The 23,553-nt window shown below is 40.5% G+C and overlaps 1 protein-coding gene across 1 annotated transcript in view; it reads left to right on the forward strand.

The window, feature by feature from the left end:
• Positions 1 to 200: 200 nt before the first annotated feature.
• Positions 201 to 23,553, forward strand: part of LOC109922973 (transferrin receptor protein 1-like) — a 43,007-nt gene continuing 19,654 nt past the window's right edge. The window contains exons 1-9 of the mRNA XM_048604291.1: positions 201 to 308; positions 5,020 to 5,079; positions 8,114 to 8,327; positions 9,579 to 9,786; positions 10,653 to 10,796; positions 16,715 to 16,826; positions 17,715 to 17,837; positions 19,989 to 20,084; positions 23,024 to 23,163. Of these exons, the coding sequence (XP_048460248.1) occupies positions 5,047 to 5,079; positions 8,114 to 8,327; positions 9,579 to 9,786; positions 10,653 to 10,796; positions 16,715 to 16,826; positions 17,715 to 17,837; positions 19,989 to 20,084; positions 23,024 to 23,163 (1,070 nt within the window). The 5' untranslated portion in view covers positions 201 to 308; positions 5,020 to 5,046. The remainder of the gene's footprint in view (positions 309 to 5,019; positions 5,080 to 8,113; positions 8,328 to 9,578; positions 9,787 to 10,652; positions 10,797 to 16,714; positions 16,827 to 17,714; positions 17,838 to 19,988; positions 20,085 to 23,023; positions 23,164 to 23,553) is intronic.

Here is a 23,553-nt window from a genome sequence, read left to right on the forward strand (position 1 = left end):
GGGGATGGTCGGTTGGCGGGAACGGGTGCTGATAGTTTCCGAGACAACAAGGTGTAGAGCTGGATGAACACAACAGGCCAAGCAACATCAAAGGAGCAGAAAGGCTGACGTTTCGGACCTAGACCCTTCAGAAAATTTTCATACCTACACCTTGTTATCTCAGATTCTCCAGCATCTGCAGTTCCTACTATCGCTGACAGTTTCCGGTTTGCCCGGAAGTGGTGTCGAGGGCCCGCTGCCTGTGTGTGAAGGACGGATCGGTCCCTCAGTCTTCATCCCCATTCGGAAAGGTCGGCGGAGCGGGAAAGGTAAGGAGGTGGAGTGGGTACGGAGGGAGGGCAGGGAATGGCAGTTTAGTCCATGTTTGGGGAGGGGGTTTTATCCCGTTAACAGTTTGATACCGTCAGGCGGCGGGTCCGATCACATTCTGGGTTCGCCCTGTCCCCTGAAGCACATGAGGTCTCGCTGCAGCGGGAAGGTCAGTGGGACTGAGAGTCACATTGCAGACGGTAATGCAGCTGCTTAAAATCCATTCTCTAATTCTGATACCTAGACTCTGCCTAATTTTTACATCCCCTTGAATCGGACAAGCTAACGTGAAGATATGATTCTACGGTTTTTGCTTTCTGGAACAAACGTGGGCAAGTTTTTATTATACGCCGTATTGGGTTAAAACTGTGTGTGGGTGGGAGGAAACTCTTAAGAAATGTAGCAGCTAATATGCAGGCGGTGAGCTTCCGCAAGCTAACCATCGCTAACTAAATAATTTGGTTTGTGGTGTGTCTGAGAAGTATACAGTGGCCAGTCTATGTTTCTTACTCTTCAAATAGTTTTTTAAAACAAATTTCATGAGCAAGGTTTGAACTGCAGGTTTTTCTTTCTCACGAGCACAGCCACTAAGTCAAAAGACCGAAGAAATAAATGAGATGTTTTCATTAGAGCATTTTTATTTGAAAACCGTTTATTTATAGTTCGGATGTTAAAATGTTGATCATTCATAAATTGCTCTGGATCTTTCTGATCAAGACAAAAGTCTGAGTCTTCTGGTGCCAAGCGCGTTAGAAATGGAATCAAACCAGAAAATGCAGAAGACACGCAGCCATTATTGAACAACTGGGTGTGGGGGGAGGAACTGCAGCAATTTACAGTTCATAAGTGTATCGAGAGCAAAATCACGGGGGGCGGAGGGAGGGAGGGAGTTGTGATTCTAATACAAACACTGTTTAGGAGTTCATTTTAAAGCAATCCGTTGACTCTTTAGGTGAGGCCTATGTTACGTTTTCTGCTTACTGACTAACCAATGCAAGTATTTTTTCCCCTTCTCTTTACCTTTAACCGTGTTGAATGTCTGCAACTTTCTTTGGGTCAGTAAAATTGACCATACTTTCTGGGGTGAATCATTGTTCAATTTAATTCTGTAGTTGTAGTGAATTTCCTTTGCATTCACTCTATCGCCTTGCCATTCTTCCTCTTAAGTTCAGACGTGAGCAACATTCTATTTGCAGCCTAATCAATGTTACGTACAAATGTATCAATGGCTTTGCTTTTGACACAGTCTGCATTTGTTTATGCAACTCATGATTTTATTTGTCGTTTATGAACTTATCTTCTGCTTTAAGGTTTACTAAGTTCATTGCTCTTCTAGTCTTTTAACGATTCACTATTTACTATTCAATCTGTTATCCGCGTCACTTGAATTATTTCCCCACATTTCTGATCCTAGTCTATGCGCGGTGGGGGTGAGGGGGGGGAAGCAGCGCTTCACTCTCCTAAAATTGTATTTTTAACTGGTGGTGTGCGGTAAATGCGAATATTATCAATAAGAGTTCTCAGCATTGTATCGACTTGTATGGAATTACTAAAATGGAGGACTTTATTAACCACGTGAGCTTGTGCAGTTATGAAAACGTGGGTTTTCGTAAATTCTCTTTAAAGCTAAGAGCTGTAATCTTAAAGCTGAATGTGCTTAAAGCGTCTTAGTCTAGAAAACCGAGTGTAGGCGTGGGCCTCCAGCGCTGGTCTCAATTCTTCGAGAGTCTCGACAGTCTTTTCAGACCTTGTCTTATTTTCTAAGTCACATCAGCGCCAGATCGTGAGGCGGGCGGGTTAAAGTCAGGCTGCTCCGCAAGGAGAGCTTACTGTCGACACTAAAATTGAACAGTTTATCATTATTTCCAATTAATCACGTATATCAGTGTAAGTGACTTAGTGCTTTTTTTGTCTGTTGGAGTTGGAATCGGGAGTTTGAGAAATATTTCAATTTCCTTCCGAATAGAAAGATGGAATTTGTTACCCATTTATCAATGGATTGATTGTTAAGTGCTTCTGGAAAGGAGTGCTCCCTCTGGTATAAAATCTCAACTGGAAAACCTCTGATTATGAAGAACATTGTTAGTGCCAACTGGACATCAGGTTGATCGATTATTTCTAATGTTAATGATTGTGTTCTAACTGCCAAATGATATAGTCAAATCAGTCTTTTCTCTTTAGGTTTGGGGCTCTCTGTAGGCTCATGTCAAAAAAATGTCTAGATGTTAGCCCTGTATTCATTAGTATTTACCTGTTGTGTAAACTTTGACTTAGATCTTTTCTGAAATGCTTGAATTGTTGTCCAGCTGCTTAACTTAATTTTGAACACTTACTATTCTTAATATGAACTTCCTATTGTAAAGGACAATTTGAATTAATGCAGTTTTCTTACAGATTCAATACTCCTACCTCAATGTGTACCTTCTTGCATATGTCCAACGTGCTCAGACATTACAAACAGGATGCTTGTTGCAAACTTTGAGAATTTGTACTGAGGTTGAGTTTATCCAAACAGCGCTGTTCTACTATTGTTTTCCCTCTTAAAAGTGGGTGGCATGGTGGCTTGGTGGTTAGCACTGCTGCCTCACAGTGCCAGAGACCCTGGTTTGATTCCACCTTTGGGTAACTGTGCAAACTCTACAGACAATCTCCCGGTGTCTGCATCAGTTTCCTCTGGGTGTTCCGGTTTCTTCCCACAATCCAAAGATGTTCAGGTTAGGTGGATTGGCCATGCTAAATTGCGCGTAGTGTCCACGGATGTGTAGCCTAGGTGGGTTAACCGTGGGAAATGCATGGATGGTGGAGGGGGGCTCTTTAGGGTGCTGTTCAAAGGGTTGGTGCGGACCCAATAGATCGAACGACCTGCCTTCACACTGTAGTGATTCTATATTCATTGTCAAATGTTTGTCTACTTGTCTTTTAAGTACACTGGATTCTTTCACCACTGCCTAGTAATTTTGTCCTAGTATGCATATTAACATTCTGCTAATCTCTTAGGAGGGATGTGATTGCACTGCAGAAGGTGAAGTGTTGTCTAGACCGGAGAATTCTGGTTATGAAGAGAATAGACTGGGATTGTTTTTCTTAGAGCAGAGGAGACTTGGGGGAAACTTGATTGAGATGTATATTTTACTTGTTTTAATTAAGCATCATATAGTAGACTGGAAGGAACTTTTCTCTTTGGAAAAATCAGTGACTTGGATTTAAGGTAAGAGGTGGAAGGTTTAGAGAGTATGTGAGGAATTTTTTTCATCGAGGGTAGTGGAAATATGGAAGTGTCTGTCAGGGTGATTGAGGCAGAAACTGTTTTAACGTCTAATTATTTAGATATGTACTTGCAATGCCAATGCTTACAAGGCTATGGACCAAATGCTAAAAAATGGGATTAGAGTAGTTAGGTGCTTGTTTTTGACCTATACAGACTTGATGGGCCAAATGGCCTTTTTCAGTGCTATAGACCTCAGTGATTTTCATTGTGTTCCTTTTGAGATCTTAAGTTAATTGCCTTTTAATGTGTGGTATAATTTCGTTGCCACATTATTGGAACACCAGTGATGAAAATAGTTTCCTATTTGAAAATATTCCAGTAGCTTTGTTAACGCAAAATCAGATGTTTCATTTTACTTGGCTTAAAGCCAAGGGCAGTTAGAGCACTAAGGAAATACAATATTGATGTCATGAGCAAGATTATTTAATAGCTAAGTAGAAGTTTTGATAATTGGGATGAAACCATTCCAAAATATGCATACCATGCGACAACAAAAGATGAAAACTTAATTTTAGTATTGACTAACTTTTAGTTCTTATTGCTGCTGTTTTCTAAACTTCTGTACGATTTCTGACATTATCTGCTCTGAGCTTTGTTTTAATAATTCTGCTCAATGATACTGACTTTTTCTGTGCCAGTTGAAGGTCAAGTAACTTACCAGAGAAAATGACGTTAATAAATGATATAACCTGTTTATAAGCTTATTTCCTTATTGTGTTTTCAACCTTTCTCCAACTTGAAGCATTGTGGAATTAGTAATTTAGTCACAATGAGCCTTTCACTTTAAAGCTTTTCTTTGTACACTGTACTACATTGTGTAGAAGAAAAGCATGATGAGAATATATAGCACTGACATATGAAACGATCCCAAGTGACTTGCTGTGACATTCATGAGTCAGCAGTGTAATAGATCACACATGAAGGTTTGCTCTGAGCAGAAGGCCTCTTGCTTGACAATTATATTTCTACACTGGAATTTCTACACTGCAGATTTAGTGGAAGAAATTTTAAATTCTTGACTTGAGCATAATTTCAAAATGTTAATTTGACAACTGATTCAAACACCTTTGATTAGCAATTAGATCCTGTTTATCTCGAAGAGAAATCTTAACCAACTGGGCTTGGCTTTGAAAACAACACCTACTTGTTATGTTCATCTGGGCTTCAACAAAATTGTTTGAGTACCTCTAGCATTACTTGAAGCCTGAGTTGTTCCTGATATTGCAGTGCCTTCAGATCATTTAAGACTTCCTTGGATTTACGAACTGCAGGCCAACTACACAGCATTTTCAGAATAAAACCTTTTTAAACAAATCACTTATCAGCTCAATTCTTTTAAATGATTTGGGTAAAATAAGTGGAGAATATTGAACTTCATGATTGTAGAATAGTGCATATTAGGAAGCTGTTACTAACATCGCTGATCTCGTTTTTTCTTTCAGCTATCCGCATTTTATTACAATTTCAAAATGGATCGCGCGAGAACAGCTATTTCTAGTTTGGTAAGAAGGTGCTTTTTTAATGCCATATTTTGCATATTCTCTCAGTTGGAATTGTATTTCAGTGACCTGAGTAATGCAATTTCAATGACTCAGATCGAATTTGGGACTTTACGGTTGCAATTTGTAATATATGCAAACCTTAAGTCTTGCATGACTTGCTTTGATCCCTTTACAGTGGTGAAAGTGGGGTCAAAAATAATGAACTGGTCAAAAATTTTAATGTAATATGCCCCAAGGCACAACACAAGAATACAAAGCAAAATATCACACTTAGAGACAAGAGCTGTAAAATCAGATGATCAAAGGTTTGGTTAAATAAGTGTCTGCGAAGTAGAAATGAGGTCATAAGGCAGAGGTATAAAGAGGGAATTCTGGGCGTTGGGGTCAAAGTAACAAGTCAATGAGCATGCATGGTGGAGCAGTGAAATTGAGCTTGTTTGAGGCCAAAATTGGATGTTTGTAGGTATGAGTTGTGTAGCTAGAGGAGATTAGAGTCATTGAGAGTTAGGCTGCAGAATAAATCTGAAAATAAATGAGAATTTTAAAATCCAGACATTGGTTCCAGTCAAGCAATGTAGAACAACAATCAGTGACCATAGACGTGAGCAGCAGAGTTTTAGATGGTCTCAAATTTGCAGAGGGTAGGATATATGAGTCATCCTAGAGTGAATTGGAACAGTTGAAACCAGAGCTAACAAAAGAACAGATGAAGTTTTTAGCAGAAAATGAGTTAAACCAGGAATATCTTAATGGTGCCACAAGTATGGTCGTAAGCTTATCTCTGGGTCAGGTGTGACATCAGGGTTGCAAATTAACTGGACTGGTGTTTGATTGTTGTCACAAGAATGCAGTGCAGTGGTTAGTGACAGAACACCTTGGAGCGTGAACTGAAAACATTACTCAAGTCTTCCTAATAATTTGAAGAAATTGTGTTGATTCAGTGCTGGATGGGGTAGGCAGTCTGTCTGAGAATTTGCTAACAATGGAAGGGTTGAGAAGTGATGAGGAAGTGGACCTGGGTACCTTTTTAAAAACCAAGGCACTGCTTTTGGACGACGTCACTGAGGGGCAGCATGAACATAAGGCTAGATCATTGACTACTGCAGGAATGATGTGTGACTGAATCCTAAAATGATGGTAATTGTAACATGGACATAAGCCATTCAGTCTATTCTCTTCATACTGGCTGAGAAGAGAAGTCATTGCAAGTGATTCCGTAGCATTGAGTAAGAATGGAATGACATGAGTAGCTGTACTCAGCCAGAGGGCAGTGGACAGCTGTTGGAGGAGGATGGTATGGTCAGTCATGTCAAAGACATTATACAGGGTGAGAAGGGAATGTTTACCTTATCTCAATCACATAGGGTGGAAACCTGATTGGAAGAATTCAAATATTGAGGCAGATTAAGTATATGACAGAGATAGTAGGAACTGCAGATGCTGGAGAATCTGAGATAACAAAGTGTAGAGCTGGATGAACACAGCAGGCCAAGATGGCCTGAAGGGTCCAGGCCCGAAACGTCAGCCTTCCTGCTCCTATGATGCTGCTTGGCCTGCTGTGTTCATCCAGCTCTACACTTTAAGTATATGATAACTTGTTTAAGTAGTTTGGAAAGGAAAGAGTTGTTAAAGAATGGATTATTGATTGCAAGGATGATGGGGTCAAGGCCGATGAGAGGTGTGGTGATGCTGAACTTAAAGGGGACAGAAAAGAGGTGGAACTTGTGGACAAGTTGAACTTCGAGAGGATATGGGGAGGAACTAGAGAAAAATACAAGTTCAGGGTTAGGTAAGAAAGTCTGGATTTGTGATCTAATGAAAAAGAGAGACGTGAAGTAAGCAGGTGATTGGATGGTCTGAGTTTTGGTGACCTAGAAGCCTGTGTGCATGCTGCACATTGCTGAAGGTGGCAATGAAGGAAAACAGGAAGAGTAGATGTTAAGAAGATGGTCTACAGTTGAGGATGTAAACATTTTGCATTCTAGGATGATCCTTGAATTATGTATAGTTTTAGCAGTAAGGAACAAAACCTAATAGTGTTTGGATGGCAGAATATCTTGTCTGCAATGACCTTGAAGTCTGCATCACTTGGACTTGAGGGATTGGAGATGAGGGCCATACTAAGGGGAATCACCAGGAAGATTGAGACTAAGGGCTTTGTGGGGAACTAAGGAATGAAAGGTGGAGTTGAGTGGGGCTGAACAAATCAGCAGCTACAGATATGTGGTGAATAGAAGATTGAAGGCTAGACATTTGGGATTTTGAAAATGCAGTTAAGTGAATTAGGGTAGTTTCTAACCAGTATGAATATGGAAGAAAGCATGGAAGGGTGGCTTGGATGGAAAATAGTACAAATGAATGGACCTTATTGTTTTAATATGATGGGGCTAGTACAACCACATGAGATGACATACTAAAGAGATCATTATGGTCTTGAAAATTTACATTGAGAGAATATGTGTGTGGAACTCTAGCACAAAAGATGATTCAGAATAGAGTTTGAAGTCATGAAGATGAGAAATTGTTCACTGCAGAGTTTAAGGGAGAAAACCAGTTAAAATACCTTGGTGAGTTTTTTATTAATTTTACGTGGACAATAAAGATGGGTAATTTTGAATGAGAGGTGAGCGGGTGAGCAAGGTGAGATCCTTGAGAAGAAAGTCAGGTCACTTGGAGATCTGGTGATGAGTGCCCTACTGCCATCATGAAGTGAGTGGAATATATAGCCAGGCAGGGAAAATGTCATTATCCTCTAGGCAGGTTTCCATTAAACTCATTGATACGGTTATCCAAAATGGCTCCTAGCCAGCACTCTTGTTGACCAGTTAGTTGAGGTTCTGGTGAAGTTGGAGCATCTTGCACTTGCGTGCTGTTTTTGTTACGCTTATTAGTCTTAATTGACCAAAACTTTAAGTTTTTGCAGAGCTATTTCTGAATTTTGTGCATGCAAGTATATTTTAAAATCACCATTATTGTTGCAAGTAATGGTTATTTGCAAACTAATAATCATGTGTAAAAAAAATTCTTGCTTTAGCTTGGATTTGAGCCAAAGTCATATACACGTTTCAGTCTAACACGGCGAACTGATGGGGATGGCAGCAGAGTCGAAATGAAATTAGCAGAAAATGAGAATGATGAGGAGATGGGAGATGTGATGGCAGATGGTATGGAGACTCATATAGAGAAACCTCACAATAACCATAAGCCCTTGTGCTGTTTGATGACTGCTGTGTTGCTTGTTCTAATAGGTAAGAAAGATCCTCTCTCTTTTCTGACTTTAATATCAAGGGTTCCTTCTTTATTGTTGATCAAAAAAATGACTAGATGTAGGGAAACCGATTGTGCTTTGGTATTGTAATGGTAAATGGAGTTTCATGCCTGCATTGAGGTTTGTAATTTTTGGTTTTGTCTTAGCAAGTTAAATTGATGGCAACTCTTATATAATTAAAGTTTTGAATTTGACTACACTTTCTTGGTTTTTAATACAGTCGGTTTGGTTATAATGCGATAGTTGCGTTCCTGTGTGACTTTGCATTTAAGAAAATCGTGCTATAGAAATAACGGGACCTATGGGAAAAGTAGGGTTAGGGGCAAACCATCCAAAAAAATTACTTGATCTGATAACAAAATAAAAGTCAATTTAACACTTCACCTTAAAAAATGTCAAGATGACTCCATGTGGGAGGAGGGTGTACTGTACCCCTCAACTACTTCACGGCACTTCATGATCACATGATGCTGGCGCAGAGACCCTTTCAGCGCTAACATTGTATGTATTCATGATAAAAGCCTGTAAAATGATCGTGTGATGTTGACGTGTACTCTGTGCACCAATGGAATCATGTTATTGCCAATACAAGTCTGCATTTTAAGAAATAGCGTTCTGCTATTCGTCAGTAGCATTATAGCCAATTCGCGTTGTCAGAATGTGTAATAGCAGAACTGACTGTGTAGCCCAATTATATTGCATTGACGTGACTGCAGTCAGAAAGATTCTGACTTCAACTGCAGAAGCAACTCTCTGGGCTGAGTTAGATCATTGATAAGCAAGAGATTGTAGTGTTTAGGAAGGTAGACAGGTAAAGGGAATTGAACAGTATTCCCAATTTGAACTTGTCATGCAGCTAGTGTGGTGATTCATGAGTTATTGATATACAAGGCTTTATTCACTTTTTTCCATCCCATTTGTGACGTTAGTGAGCTTGGCACAGTTTTTGGATAATGCTTGTGGTCAGTATGCCTTTTGAATCCCCTCTATCACTAGCCATTGAACATCAGAATTAACAGTACAGTTCAGCCCTACGCATCTCTCACAACTATTCATTTGGTCCACATCAGCAAGAGAAGGCCTCGAAATTAAATTGCGGTTGTCTTTGCGGAGGGAAAATAGGGAAGTGAAAAGGCAAATTTTAAACTCGTGGGAGAAGAATCCAAGTTTATGTTGTTGTATTATATTGCTAAAGCATTGACTAAATAATTATAATTCCTTTTGCTTTTAGGGTTTCTAGTTGGTTATCTGGCATTTCGTGGTCAAACACCAGGGAAGTCTGTTTCTTTGCCAGAGCAAACCACAGAAGCAAGTTACACAGAGGAGGATGAAGATGAATTTGATGCTGCAAGTGAGGCAAAAATGTCACTCACTTTCTCTGATATTAAGAAAATGCTGAAGGAAAACTTGGATTCTTCACAGTTTCTGCCTGACATTAAGTAAGCAAATGATGATTGTATCCTGTCCTTACAAGAGTGTTGAACTCGTTGCTTAAATCTGATATAAAAACATTGCTGCCAAAATGTAGCAGGTCTGGCAGCATCTGTAGAGAGAAATGGTTAACATTTTGAGTCCAGTGAAACTGTTCTGAATGTCTGATTAGTGTCTGGCATTCCTCAAATTAAATAATGTAAACAAATGCTACATAGTCACCACAAAGGAGTATATGATTCCAGATATTCTGATAGGAGATAATTGACCTGAATTGTTAACCCTACTTATTTGTCTGTACAACTGCTTCCTGATCTTGAGTATTCCAGTATTTTCTGGTCTTTGGATCTCCATCAGCAATATACTTTTGAATCTGTTTATTATCTAGGAGTTCTGATGAGTAGCTTACCTTTTTTTGCTTCAGGAGTTTCCATGTCATACATGTTAGAAGCAGGCGTGTGCCATTTGTCCCTTGAGCATGGCCTGGCCATTCAGTAAGATCATGGCTGATTGGATTGGAGCTTCAGTGACCCATTCTTGCCTTTCATCTTGATCATCAAGATTCCGTCTAAATCCGAGTTCTGCAATCCCTTGCCATTCAATTGCCTCTTAGTAATTTTTGGCACTGTGGCTTCAGATGATGTGACTAGTTGTATTTAAGAAAGCTCAATTTTTTTTGCTCCTTCAGTATTGCATTTGTACACGCCACACCACACACTCCCACTTCAGGATAACTCGCTGCTTGTTTGTTACTGCCAACCTTGGCTTTTTTTTCCAATTTTGGACTTTACTTTTACATAAGCATTGTTAACATGAAAGACATTTGTGTAAAATGGGGGCTGCCATACACCAATCTGTCTCTTGTTTTTGTCAGCAAAGTTTCTGAGATGAACAACCATGAAACTGGATCTGTTGGGGATCTGACTATCACGCGGTACATCCGTCAAGAGTTTCTGAAGAACTTGGACAAGCGCAACGTCTGGTCCGACACTCATTATGTAACGCTGCAGGTTAACGGGTATGGAAAATGCTAAATGAGAAACACATTATCGCATTAGTGGCAGATAATGCTTGATAATTATGAACTTGTATAAGTTTAGGATTGTGCTGTACTTTCAGCAAGGATTGTACAGTCATTCTCAACAATCTTTACCATTCTGATTCCACTTGCATTGAAATACAAATATTCAATAACATTTGAACTTGAAATGAAGTTTGAATTATGAAAGGGCCTCCTTTTTCCATCTGAAGAAGTGTCAATCTGGGTTTGAAATGTTAGCAGTTTCTTTCTCCACATACTCGTTGAGTTACTCCAATATTGTTTCTTTCAGATTTTCAGCATCCGCAGTATTTTGTTGCCTTTTTCATCTATGGTTAACATGGGAAAATATCTTTTGAAATGGAGAACCATGTTTCAAATCATTTGCAGTGATAGGAGTGTGTAGGCGCTATATCTGATGGAAATGTTGCTCGTCTGGCATAAGTTAGTTGGTAGAATATTGGTAATACCAACTGACTATTAATCCAGCAGGCCGAGCAGGAAGGCTGATGTTTCGGGCCTAGACCCTTCATCAGAAATGGGGGAGGGGAAGGGGGTTCTGAAATAAATGGGGAGAGAGGGGGAGGCGATAGAAGATGGATAGAGGAGAAGATAGGTGGAGAGGAAACACAGATCAAAGAGGCGGGGATGGAGCCAGTAAAGGGGAGTGTAGGTGGGGAGTTAGGGAGGGGATAGGTCAGTCCAGGGAGGACGGACAGGTCAAGGGGGCGGGATGCGGTTAGTAGGTAGGAGATGGGGGTGGGGCTTGAGGTGGGAGGAGGGGATAGGTGGGAGGAAGAACAGGTTAGGGAGGCGTGGACGAGCTGGGCTGGTTTTGGGATGCGGTAGGGGGAGGGGAGATTTTGAAGCTTGTGAAGTCCACATTGATACCATTGGGCTGCAGAGTTCCCAAGCGGAATATGAGTTGCTGTTCCTGCAACGTTCGGTTGGCATCGTTGTGGCACTGCAGGAGGCCCAGGATGGACATGTCGTCTGAGGAATGGGAGGGAGAGTTGAAATGGTTCGCGACTGGGAGGTGCAGTTGTTTATTGCGAACTGAGCGTAGGTGTTCTGCAAAACGGTCCCTGAGCCTCCACTTCGTTTCCCCGATGTAGAGCAGGCCACAACGGGTACAGCGGATGCAGTATACCACATTAGCAGATGTGCAGGTGAACATGTGCTTGATGTGGAAAGTCTTCTTGGGGCCTGGGATGGGGGTGAGGGAGGAGGTGTGGGGGCAGGCAAAAGTGCCGCGTGTGGTGGGGCTGGAGGGGAGTGTGGACCGGACAAGGGAGTCACGGGGAGAGTGGTCCCTCTGGAAAGCAGATAAGGGTGGGGAGGGAAAATCTGCAATCCGACCCCACCACCAAACCACACCACCTCCCTCACCCCCATCCCAGGCCCCAAGAAGACTTTCCACATCAAGCACATGTTCACCTGCACATCTGCTAACGTGGTATACTGCATCCGCTGTTCCCATTGTGGCCGCCTCCTACATCGGGGAAACTCAACCAAGTAATTTGTCCATAGACTCCCCAAAGCCTGTCCTCCATCTAGAAGGCACAAGTCAGGAGTGTAATGGAATACTCCCCGCTTGCCTGGATGGGTACAGTACAAGAACACTTGAGAAACTTGAAATCATCCAGAACAAAGCAGCCAGTTTGGCACTACATCCACAAGTGTCTACTCCCTCGTCTGCCAACACTCAGCAGGAGTGTGAACTGTCTAACAGGGTGCACTGCAGAGATTCACCAAAAATTCTCAGATAGCACCTTCCAGACCCACAACCACTTCCATCGAGAAGTACAAGGGCAGCCGGTAAATGGGGACATTGTCACCTGCAAATTCCCTCCAAGCCACTCACCATCTTGGCTTGGAAATACATCGCCATTCCTTCACTGCTGGGTCAAGATCTTGGAATCCCCTCACTAAGGACATTGTGGGTCTACCTATAGCACACGATGTGCAACGTTTCAAGAAGACGGCTCACGACCACTTTCTCATGGGCATCTAGGGTTGGACAATAAATGCTGGCCAGCTGGAGACCCCTAAGTCCCAAAAGTGATTTTAAAAGCAAAGGTGAAATTTGAAATAAATAAAAAATCTGAAATAAAAGTCTTGACCATGAAACCACTGCCAACTGTTCTAACAATCCATCTAATTCACTAATGACCTTTTAGGGGAGGAAACTGTTGTCCTTACTTTATCCGGCCAACATGAGGTTCCAGACCCACAACAAACGTGGTTAATTCTTAACTGCCCTCCAAAGTGGCCTAGAAAGCACTCGGTTGTCTGAACTGCTACAAAGTCTAAAGAAAGCTATGAACAAGATGGACCACCTGACATCAATTAAGGCTCCAGAAACCCTATAAATCCTGCAAAGTCCTTATTACTGCACTTTTTTTTGGGGTGGGGAGGAAGCCATCAACACAGAGTAGGAGACTTCAATGTGCATTGCAAAAAGTGACTCAGCAGCACCACTACTGACTGAGTTGGTCGAATCAAAAAGGCATTGCTGTCGATTGCCTGTGATAGGTTGTGAGGGAATCAAGAGAGGAAAACAGTTGCCCTCATACTCACCAGTCTGCCTGCTGCAGATGCATTCTTTGATGTTGTTGATAAATATGTCAACTGCATGGTCCTTAGAGGTGAAGTCACATCCTCATAATGAGAACATGGTGGCTTGTGGTGCTTTCACCGTGCTAAATAGGATTGACTGAACAGATTTAGGAACTCTGAGATAGTAGGATCTGCCAATGCTGGAGTCTGAGATAACAAGGTGTGGAGCTGGATGAACACAGCAGGCCAGGCAGCATCAGAGGAGCAGGAAAGCTGGCGTTTTGGGTCTGGACCCTTCTAGGAACTTTCTACATCCATGACATGCTGAGAGCTGCCATCAACAGCAGAATTGTACTTATGGTAATCTACAACTTCGTGATCTGACATATCCCCAAATTTACCTTTATCAGGCCAAAGAATTAACTCTAGTTAAACAACAAATGCAGGAGGATATGCCAGAAACAACACTAGACATACCGAAAAATGAGATGTCAACTTTTTGAAGATACAAAATGAGAGTACTTGCATGCCAAACAGTATGAGCCGAAATGATGGACAGAGCTTAAGTGATTTTGCAATTGAGATCAGATCTAAGCTGTTCAGACCTGCCATATCCAGTTGTGAATGGTGGACAGTTAGACTTCTAATATACCCATCCCCAATAACTGGGAAGCCCAGTACATTAGTGCAAAAGATGAAACTTGCAGCATTTTCAGCAATTATCAGCTAGAGGTTCCAAATGGATGATCCATCTTGGTCTCTTCCAGATGTCCCCAGCATCTCAGATACCAGTCTTCAGCTAACTTGACTCACTGCACAAAAAAATCAAGAAACAGTTGGAGGCATTGAATGTTGCAATGGCAGTGGGCCCTGGCAACATATTACTGAAGATTTGTGTACCTTGGCCAAGTTGTTCCAGTATAGCCCTTTCTTGATTAATCCATAAAATGCTGAAAGGTGTCATCAACAGTGCTACCAAGCAGGACTTGCTCAGTAACAACCTGCTCGCTCATAATCTAAGTTTGGGTTCTGCCAGGGTCGCTCAGTTCCTGACCTTGTCACAGCCTTAATTCAAAGCTGGACTAAAGAACCAAATTCCAAAAGTGAAGTGAGAAAAATCTTCTGTACATGCTGCATTTGACTTATTTGTGAAACTGGAGTCACTGGGAATTGTGGAACTGAGTCAGACCCAGCCCAAATCTGGTTGTGGTTGTTAGAGGTCAGTTATCTAAGATTTATGTAATCTCTGCAGGAGTTCCTTAGGTAAGTGTCATAGGTCAAACAATGTTCAGCTGCTCCAACAATGATCTTATCTGTATCAGAAGGTCAGAAGTGGCGAATGAGCAATGAATCCTCGTCCGGACAGTGCCAGCATCCAGTGGGTGAATGCAGATCAGAGACCTATCCCTATGTTAATTAGGACTGAGATCAACATTTCAATTTGCTTTGAATAGGTTAATGCTTTAAAATCTAGCAAATGTTGCATATTTATATTTGTTTGCACTTAAGCTTTGGAGTTTTGAGAGAAAAGGAAGAATTGCACTTGAGTTGTTATCCAGCAACAACTGAGATTTATTGTATACAATAGTTCAGTTCTCTTAACCATTCACACGTTACATTGTGAAGAGATTTGAGTTTCAGTTTCTTTATTTCATCAAATATGCATGCAGTTGGAACAGTTCTGTAAAGGAAAAAGGAATTTAATGTTTTGAAATGATGGTTCAGAAGAGGCAAATTGGCTGGAAGGAATGTCGGACAAATGCAACATTGTGTTTTAGTTCGAAGTTGATTTTTGAATAGGGTCTGATTTTAATACCCATGATACTTGGTAAACAAGGTGTGTATAGTGTTGGTGTTCTCTGATTTGTGATTCACCAATGACTTTTGCTCGATACCTGTAACTGAAGTTTGGGAAGACTAAACTCTAGGTATGCATCCATTGACCTACAGTATTGATTTCCAAAGTGTTTTCTAGTATAACTCCAGTTCTCTACTCATTAAAATTGAATGACTTCAGATGTCATCAAAAATAAGAGTAACGAGATGGCATCAGAAGAACATCCACTTCTGCCATTCTGTATTAATTCATCCTCATTACAATTGATTAATTCTTCCTTGAGCTATTCCCTGCTTGCTGGCAGTATACCTAAACCGCTTGGGGAAAACTAGAAATCTTGCATCTCACTGAGGAGTCTTCAGGCCAATGCACATCCAACAATCTGCTCTGTAGTGAATCACTTGCTAAAGCTTTGTTTGCCTCTACAATCCTCCATGTTCTCCTAATGATCTATCCTCAGCCCCTTCCTATATTTATTCCATAAGATGCCCCCTCAGCAACACGTGGTAACTGCAATATATAATCTGACAATACCCAACTGTACCCACCATCGCCGCTCTTGACTTATCTACAAATTTCTTAAAATGCTTGTGCGAACAGCAGTTACCTCCAATTTAAATATTGGGAGGACAGAATCCATTTTCTTCACAGCCGCTGTTGAGTCCATCCTCTTTCTTGGCCATTGTGGGGCGGAACTAGTATGTTCTCAATCTTGGCATATTTGACCACAACATGACTGCCAACATTTATGCTATCCCTAAGACTGCCTATTTCCACCTTTTCATCCAACTCCACCCCTGTCTTAACTCTGCTGAAATCCTCATCAACTCCATTGTTTCCTTTCAACTTAAAATGCTTCTGACCAGCCCTTGTCCCAACATGCACCAAGTTCCATTCTTCTTGTGTTCATGACCCACACTGGTTTGCATTTTAAATTCTCTTTTCAATTCTTACTATCATCTTTCTAATGTCCTTCATAATCCTGGCAGAAATACCTTTGCTGCTTTTGAGTATTGCTAATTTTTAAGTAATTTACCATTGGCTCTATGCCTTTAACTTCTAGTTGGAATTATATCCCAAAACTCCTTTAGTGTTCCTTTAAATCTAATTTTTGCCAAAGTATTTGGTCATGATCTCTAATATTTTGGAGCACATTGCACCAACAAACACAATTCAACAGCACAACACTTGCAAATATTTTACTGTGCTGAAGTGCTGTCTCAATGAGTTGCTGTCAGTTACTGTACCAGTAATGAATTATTTCAGGCTTTGAGGGCAATTGTTTTACCCCACAGAACAAATGAGGGAAACATTTCCTGAATGCTTTTTAGTGCCTTTTAACAAAATCTTCCCTTTTGAGTTTGGTTTTCCAAGAAGCTCTGATGAAACTTAGAACATATCACCTCACCTGTTAATCAAATGTAATCGCTCTGCAACACTCTGTTCTACTCTGAAACATGTTAAAGTTAACTAAAGACTTTTAAATTGTATTTTCGTCCAGTAAATCTCCAAATAGAGTCTGGATTGTTGGTAGTGGAAATGCTGAAGAGGTACAGTTAGGACAGCGAAACTCAAAGGTCTTCTGCCCATACAGTGCAACTGGTAACTTCACGGTAAGGATCACTGTCATGAGTTAATCTGTGTACTCCAGTGAATTTGAAGCTCATTCAAAAGTTTTATTGACTTGCTAAGTAGATTAGCTGGCTTGTAGTGACAACTCTAATCCTATGCACAGAATTTCAACCCAGAACATTAATGCTAGTAATATGGTACATGCACTGATCCTGAAATGCACATAGTGCTCTGTATATAGTTTAAAATATAGTGAATGATATAATACATAAGATCTCTAGGTACATAACACTCAAGTGCCCCATTCTCTTGCTGTTGTGCCTGTGCCCCTGCCCCTGCCTTCCTCCACTGTCTCTCTTCAGTGTATTGAATTGTAATCTAAACATCAATTGGAATATTTTTGAACCTGAGATGGAATTTCAGAAGTTGAACTTTGAAATATTTAGATTTAATTACATTTTTGTGTAGATTCTACATTATGTTGGAAATTTAGGCAATTGTTTGCCCAAAATTATATTGTCCAAAATTATTGCGTCTATTGAAATGCCCCCCAACCCAGGTGCTGATTTCTATGAATTGGCCAGGAGATGGTCATTTACATTCCTTTCAAGATTATTTTTGAATATCTGCAGAAAGCGTGCCTTTGTTTTTCATTTAAAATTTGAGAGTTTCAAAACTGTCTGCTGTTCCAAGTCACTAAAATGCTGTTGTTCAGTCTTTTAAAACTCAAAGTGCTTTGAGCCATTTTTAAATAAATCATTTTTGATATGGCTTTTGTTGATTCTTTGCTACTAATTCTGAAATGAAGAAGCCTGATGCTTGCTTCCTGCTATTTCCCCTGAAACTCTTGCCAACAGTAAGGGTTTTTTGCCAGTAAGGATGGGTACAAGTTGTAGTTCTCACCTAAAGCATTTTGTGCTCTCTTTCAGGGAAAACTTGTTTACGCCAACTATGGAACTAAAGATGATTTTAACCTTTTGACCAGCATGAGTGTGACCGTCAATGGTAGTGTTGTTATTGTTCGTGCAGGAAAGATCAATTTTGCTGAGAAGGTAGGGTGAATGATCATTAAATGTGGTACACTTAACCTTTTATGCTGTTTTTACTGGACTGTATGTGCTGTATTTAGTAACCAATTGAATGGTGCGCCAAGTCGTTAGATATTGATATTTCCTAATCAACCTGCTCGGATGTTATGAGACCCCTCTGGAGCAGCTGGGCCTCGAATATGGGTCTTTTGCCCTAGAGGTAGGGACACTATCGCTGCCACAGGAGGCCCTAATAAGTGTCATATCTATGTTTGCTGATAAAACACAGGTGGCATCACTAGCAGCATATTGACCAGAGCAATTTGATTTCAATGTGTGGTCATTTCACTTTTGACCCCTTAAAAGGTAAGTACTTTTAACGATGGAAAAACCAGAAGCAGTAAAGGTCCAAGACAATTTAGAATTTCAGATTCAAGAGTTAGTAAAATTTTATGAACGGATACAGCAAATAATTAAAACCCGCTACTCAAAAGCTGACCATTATATTCATCTGAACAACAAAGATTAGCTGTAATGCTTCAGCTGTGCAAAGTGTTGCTTGTAGCATACCGTGAATCATATGAATAGATGTGAAAAGATAGTTGGATTTGGAGAAAGTGGTAGCATCAGTATACCACAATGAAAGCTGCACCTCCGCCCAAAAAAAGTTGAAGTTAATTGTAGGAAATTGCACAAATTGTTCCAAGCAACTGTAGTTCAAAAGTTTCGCTTGTTTCTTCTAAAATGGATTCCACCTCGTGTTCTTTCATGTTATTATAGTTGATTTATATGAGAGATTCAGTATTTGTACAAGATCATTAGAAAGTTGAAAGTGAGAATTTAAAGTCAAAGTGAATGGGAAGATTATAAAGTCCATCTTATTCAGTGTTTTTCATGCATATGGTTACATCCCATAAGATTCATGAACATGACTGACTATAAAGATCTCATCTCCTAGGTGTAATTTTCCTTTTACTCCTGTGTGTTTTCACTATCCTATACATCGGCCATGTTTATACATGAGAAAATTACAACAGCAATTGATGTTGGATCAATTAGTCTTTAGTTTGTCAATGGATTTTTATTATCCAACGATAGGCTTGTTGTCACACATACCTGTATATGAGTAGAGTTAAGTCAAGTCATGCTGGAATAGGCTTCAGGTAAATGGCCCTTTTTTTATTTGTTTCTATGCATGATTTATTTTCAATAATCACTTGCACTGAGCTGATTCTAGCCTTGGTGGCTTTTCAATTGCCAGGAATATTTTTAAAGAATTTGAAAGATTTTTGCTGTGACTTTGCCTCAGTCAATTAAACTGTGATGCTTTCTATTCTTTTCCAAGTAGAATTCTATAGCAGGTCAAAATGTGATCCGGAATGTCCAATTTTATTCACTGACGATACTCTCTCGATTAATAATTGAAACCATTCAGTTGAAACCTTCCCACATATCTTGCCAGCTGCATTATTTTGAATGAGATTTCTGTGAAGTCTTAAATGGCTTTGTGTTTCTATTCTAAATGCTTTGCATTGTTTTTAGACACAATTTACGTTTGATTTCCCATGAGATATAAATGCTGTGTTTGTATAGAATAGTGCTCTTTAAAAGAAAAGAGAAGTTTTGTGGCCAGCCTTCATAGGATTGGGAGAGGAAGAAGAAAACTATGCCTATGCAATATGGGATCTTTACATCAACTCCCTGTTGACAATTCATGAGATAGTTTGATCCAAATAACCTTTAAATAGCAAATGGACTTTGTGTGAAACTTTCTACATCACTTTTTCCTTTTAATTTCTAACTTCCTTTTGATCATGTTTAACTTTAGATTAACTTTAGATACAACTCAAACTTAAAAGTGGAAGAACTTAAAAGGAAATAGGCAAGAACCTGTTCAGAACCTAAACAGTTGCTTGAAACGTGATATTCTTTTGGCAAATAAGTTGGATGATGCAGAGCACTGTTAGCTCTGGTCATCAGGTGCAAAAATAATGAGACTTCACATGCAGTTCACATTACAATTGGTTGCAGGAGTTGAAACAGAAAAGGCTGATGTGTTAAGATGACAACAGATTTTATATTTATAATGTGGATATAAATGTTAACTGCAGTTGGCAAAGTGATGATTGAAATATGAAAATTGCTTGGTGATTAAGCTTTCTTTTCTCTTTTTAGGTTGTTAATGCTGAGAATATGAAAGCTGGAGGTGTTCTAATCTATCCTGATCCTGAAGATTATAATCTGGATCCTGATGTAGCCATGTTTGGACATGTATGTATTTGGAAAGTTGCGTGGTGATGTTACTGGAGTAGTAATCTTGAACTAATGCTGCAGAGAATTCAACTAAATAAAAATGTCTGGATATAAGCCTGGTATCAGTAATTGTGACCATGAAACTTCTGAATAGTCACTTTAAAAATAACATTTGTTTTGTTATACTTTTTAAGAGAAGAAAATCTGAACTGCTTGTCACTCCAGACCATAGCAATTTTGAAATGCCAGGAAAGTCACTCGGTTGTACCAACTCACTGCAGAAAACTTAAAATAAAGTGTAAACCAAAATGAAGACTGAGGGTACATGGACACAACGTACTCTGGAGGGGGACTTCATTTGGTGGCGTAACTACTGATCAAACTGGCTATTTCCTGAAGACTAAAAGACTAGCATGCAGCAAGTGGTGGATGAAACTACAAGGGGCCAAAGCGTACTTTGTTAATCTTCTATCAGGTATAGACAGCAGAGATCGAGTGAATCCCTAGAGTATAAGGGCAGTAGGTGTATGCTTAAGGGGGGAATCAGGAGGGCAAAAGGTGGACATAAGATAGCTTTGGCAAACAGGGTTAGGGAAAATCCAAAGGGATTCTATAAATACGTAAAGGACAAAAGTAACTTGGGAGAGAAGAGGGCCCTTAAAGATCAGCAAGGTCGCCTATGTGCGGAGCTGCAGGAGATACTTAATGAGTAGTTTTGCATCAATGTTTACTGTGGAGAAGCATATGGAAGATGGAAAGCATGGGGAAGTAAATAGCTACATCTTGAAAATTGTCCACATTACAGAGGAGGTGGTGTTGGATGTCTGAAAATGCATAAAGGTGGATAAATCCCCAGGACCTGATCAAGTGTACCCTAGAACTCTGTTGGAAACTAGGGAGGAGTTTGCTGGGCCCCTTGCTGAGATATTTGTATTATTGATGATCACAAGTGAGGTGTCTGAAGACTGGAGGCTGGTTAACATGGTGCCACTATTTTAAGAAAGGTGGTGAGGAAAAGCCAGGAAACTATAGACCAGTGAGCCTGACATCGGTGGTGGGCAAGTTGTTGGATGGAATTCTGACAGATGGGATTTACTTGTATCTGGAAAGGCAAGGACTGATTAGGGATAGTCAACATGGCTTTTGCATGGGAAATCGTGTCTCACTAACTTGCTTGAATTTTTTGAAGAAGTGTTGAAGAGGATTGATGAGGACAGAGCGATGGACGTGATCTATACGGATTTCGATAAGGCATTTGACAAAGTTACTCAGTTAACCAGTTAGCAAGGCAACATGGACTACAGGGAGGACTAGCCATTTGGATATGGAACTGGCTCGAAAATAGAAGACAGAGGGTGGTGGTGGAGGGCTGTGACCAGTAGTGTGCCACAAAGACTGGTGCTGGGTCCACGGCATTTCATCACTTGTATGAATGTTTCCATACAAAACATAGGAAATATGATTAAGTTTGCAGATGACACCAAAATTGGAGGCGTAGTTGGCAGCGAAGAAGGTTATCTTGGAGCACAATGGGCCATTGATCACATGGGCTGAGCAGTGGCACATAAAAGTTTAATTTGTATAAATGTGAGACACTGCATTTTGGGAAGGCAAATCAGGGCAGGACTTATACACTTAAAAGTAAGGTCTTGGGGAAGTGTTGCTGAGCAAAGAACTTGGAGTGCAAGTCATTGTTCCTTGTAAGTAGAGTCGCAGGTAGATAGAATAGTGAATAAGGCATTTGGTGTGCTTGCCGTATTAGTCAGTTAATTGAGTGCAGGAGTTGGGAGGTCATGTTGTAGCTGAACAGAACATTGGTTAGGTCACCTTTGGAATACTGCATGCAATTCTGGTCTTCCTGCTATAGGAAGAATGTTGTGAAACTTTAAAGGGTTCAGAAAAGATTTAAGTGGACGTTGCCATGGTTGGGGGGCTTGAGCCTTAGGGAGAGGCTGAATAGGCTATGGCTATTTTCCCTCTAGCATCAGAGGCTTGGAATACTTCATAAAATCATGACGGGCACAGATAGGGCGAATAGACAAGGACTTTTCATGGGGTGGTTGAGTCCAAAACTAGAGGGCATAGGTTTAAGGTGAGAGGGAAAAGACTTAAAAGAGTTGCCCCATAAGTCTCTTTAATGCAGAGTGTATGGAATGAATTGGCAGTGGAAGTGGTGGAGCCTGGTACAGTTAGACCATTTAAAAGGCATCTGGATGGGTATATGAATAGGAAGAGTTGAGACATATGGGCCAAATGCTCGCAAATGGGACTAGATTAATTTAGGATATCTGGTCGGCATAACACCAAAATTGGAGGAGTAGTGGGCAGCAAAGAAGGTTACCTCGGAGCACAGTGGGCCATTGATCAGATGGGCTGACCAGTGGCACGTAAACTTTAATTTAGGATATCTGGTCGGACAAGTTGGACCAAAGGGTCTGTTTCCATCTGTACAATTCTGTGACTCTGACTTTACCTATCACTGGTGCCTCTGCCCATGGTGTGTGCATAACAGTGATCACCGCACAGTCTTTGTAGAGAGGAAGTCCTATTATGTAGTGTGGCATCGTCACTGTGCTTAAACGGGATAAATTCTGAATACCTCCAATAGAATAGCACTCAATACTGAGCATCCAAGAGGGCTCGTGGACCACCAATGACAACTAAATTCAACCACAATCTCGAACCTAATGGCTTGCCATTTCCCTCACTGTGGCATAGGTCAACTCATTAAATGAGGCCTGAACAGAGTATGCTGGCAGCAGTACTAGGCATACCTGCAAACGGGGTGTTTTAAAGTAAGCTGAAATGAAGGAAATTAAAACGATCATAGGTTCATGTTGTCATCAGTGCACCGTCTAACGTACATTCCTCAAAATGTTTATTCTTACTGTATTGCCTACTCTTATTTTTTGTTTACTGCGTAAAGTTAACAGGTGCATTTTTTTCATTTTCAAAAGGTTCATATGGGCTTGGGTGATCCACGGTCTCCTGGATTTCCATCCTTCAATCACACGCAGTTCCCCCCAACTAAATCATCAGGACTTCCTGGAATCTTAGTTCACTCAATTAGTGGAAACGCAGCTGCTTCTCTTCTCCGGTAAATATACATTCCATAAGCATGGCGAACCAGTTAGTTCAAGAACTTGAGATAACAAGGTGTAGAGCTGGATGAACACAGCAGGCCGAGCAGCATCAGAGGAGCAGGAAGGCTGACATTTCGGACCTAGACCCTTCTTCAGAAGAAAGTTCAAGAATTTTGCTGCTTTTAGAAACATTGGAAATTGTAGTTACGACGATGTGTGTCATGTATTTTGTTTTCTGGTAGTGCTCTGATCTCCAATAGCGTGCTCAATGAAGTGTTGGAATTCTCTACCCCATTCGCTTGATTTTTTTTTGCAACTGTGACTGGGACCTTTACTGTTGTCTTGACAGTGATCTGCTAACTTGGCATAGAACATGGTTCAAAGTTTCTGGTCTGCATGGTTCA

This window comes from Rhincodon typus, chromosome 13, assembly GCF_021869965.1.
Source record: "Rhincodon typus isolate 14 chromosome 13, sRhiTyp1.1, whole genome shotgun sequence".
Classification (NCBI taxonomy): domain Eukaryota; kingdom Metazoa; phylum Chordata; class Chondrichthyes; order Orectolobiformes; family Rhincodontidae; genus Rhincodon; species Rhincodon typus.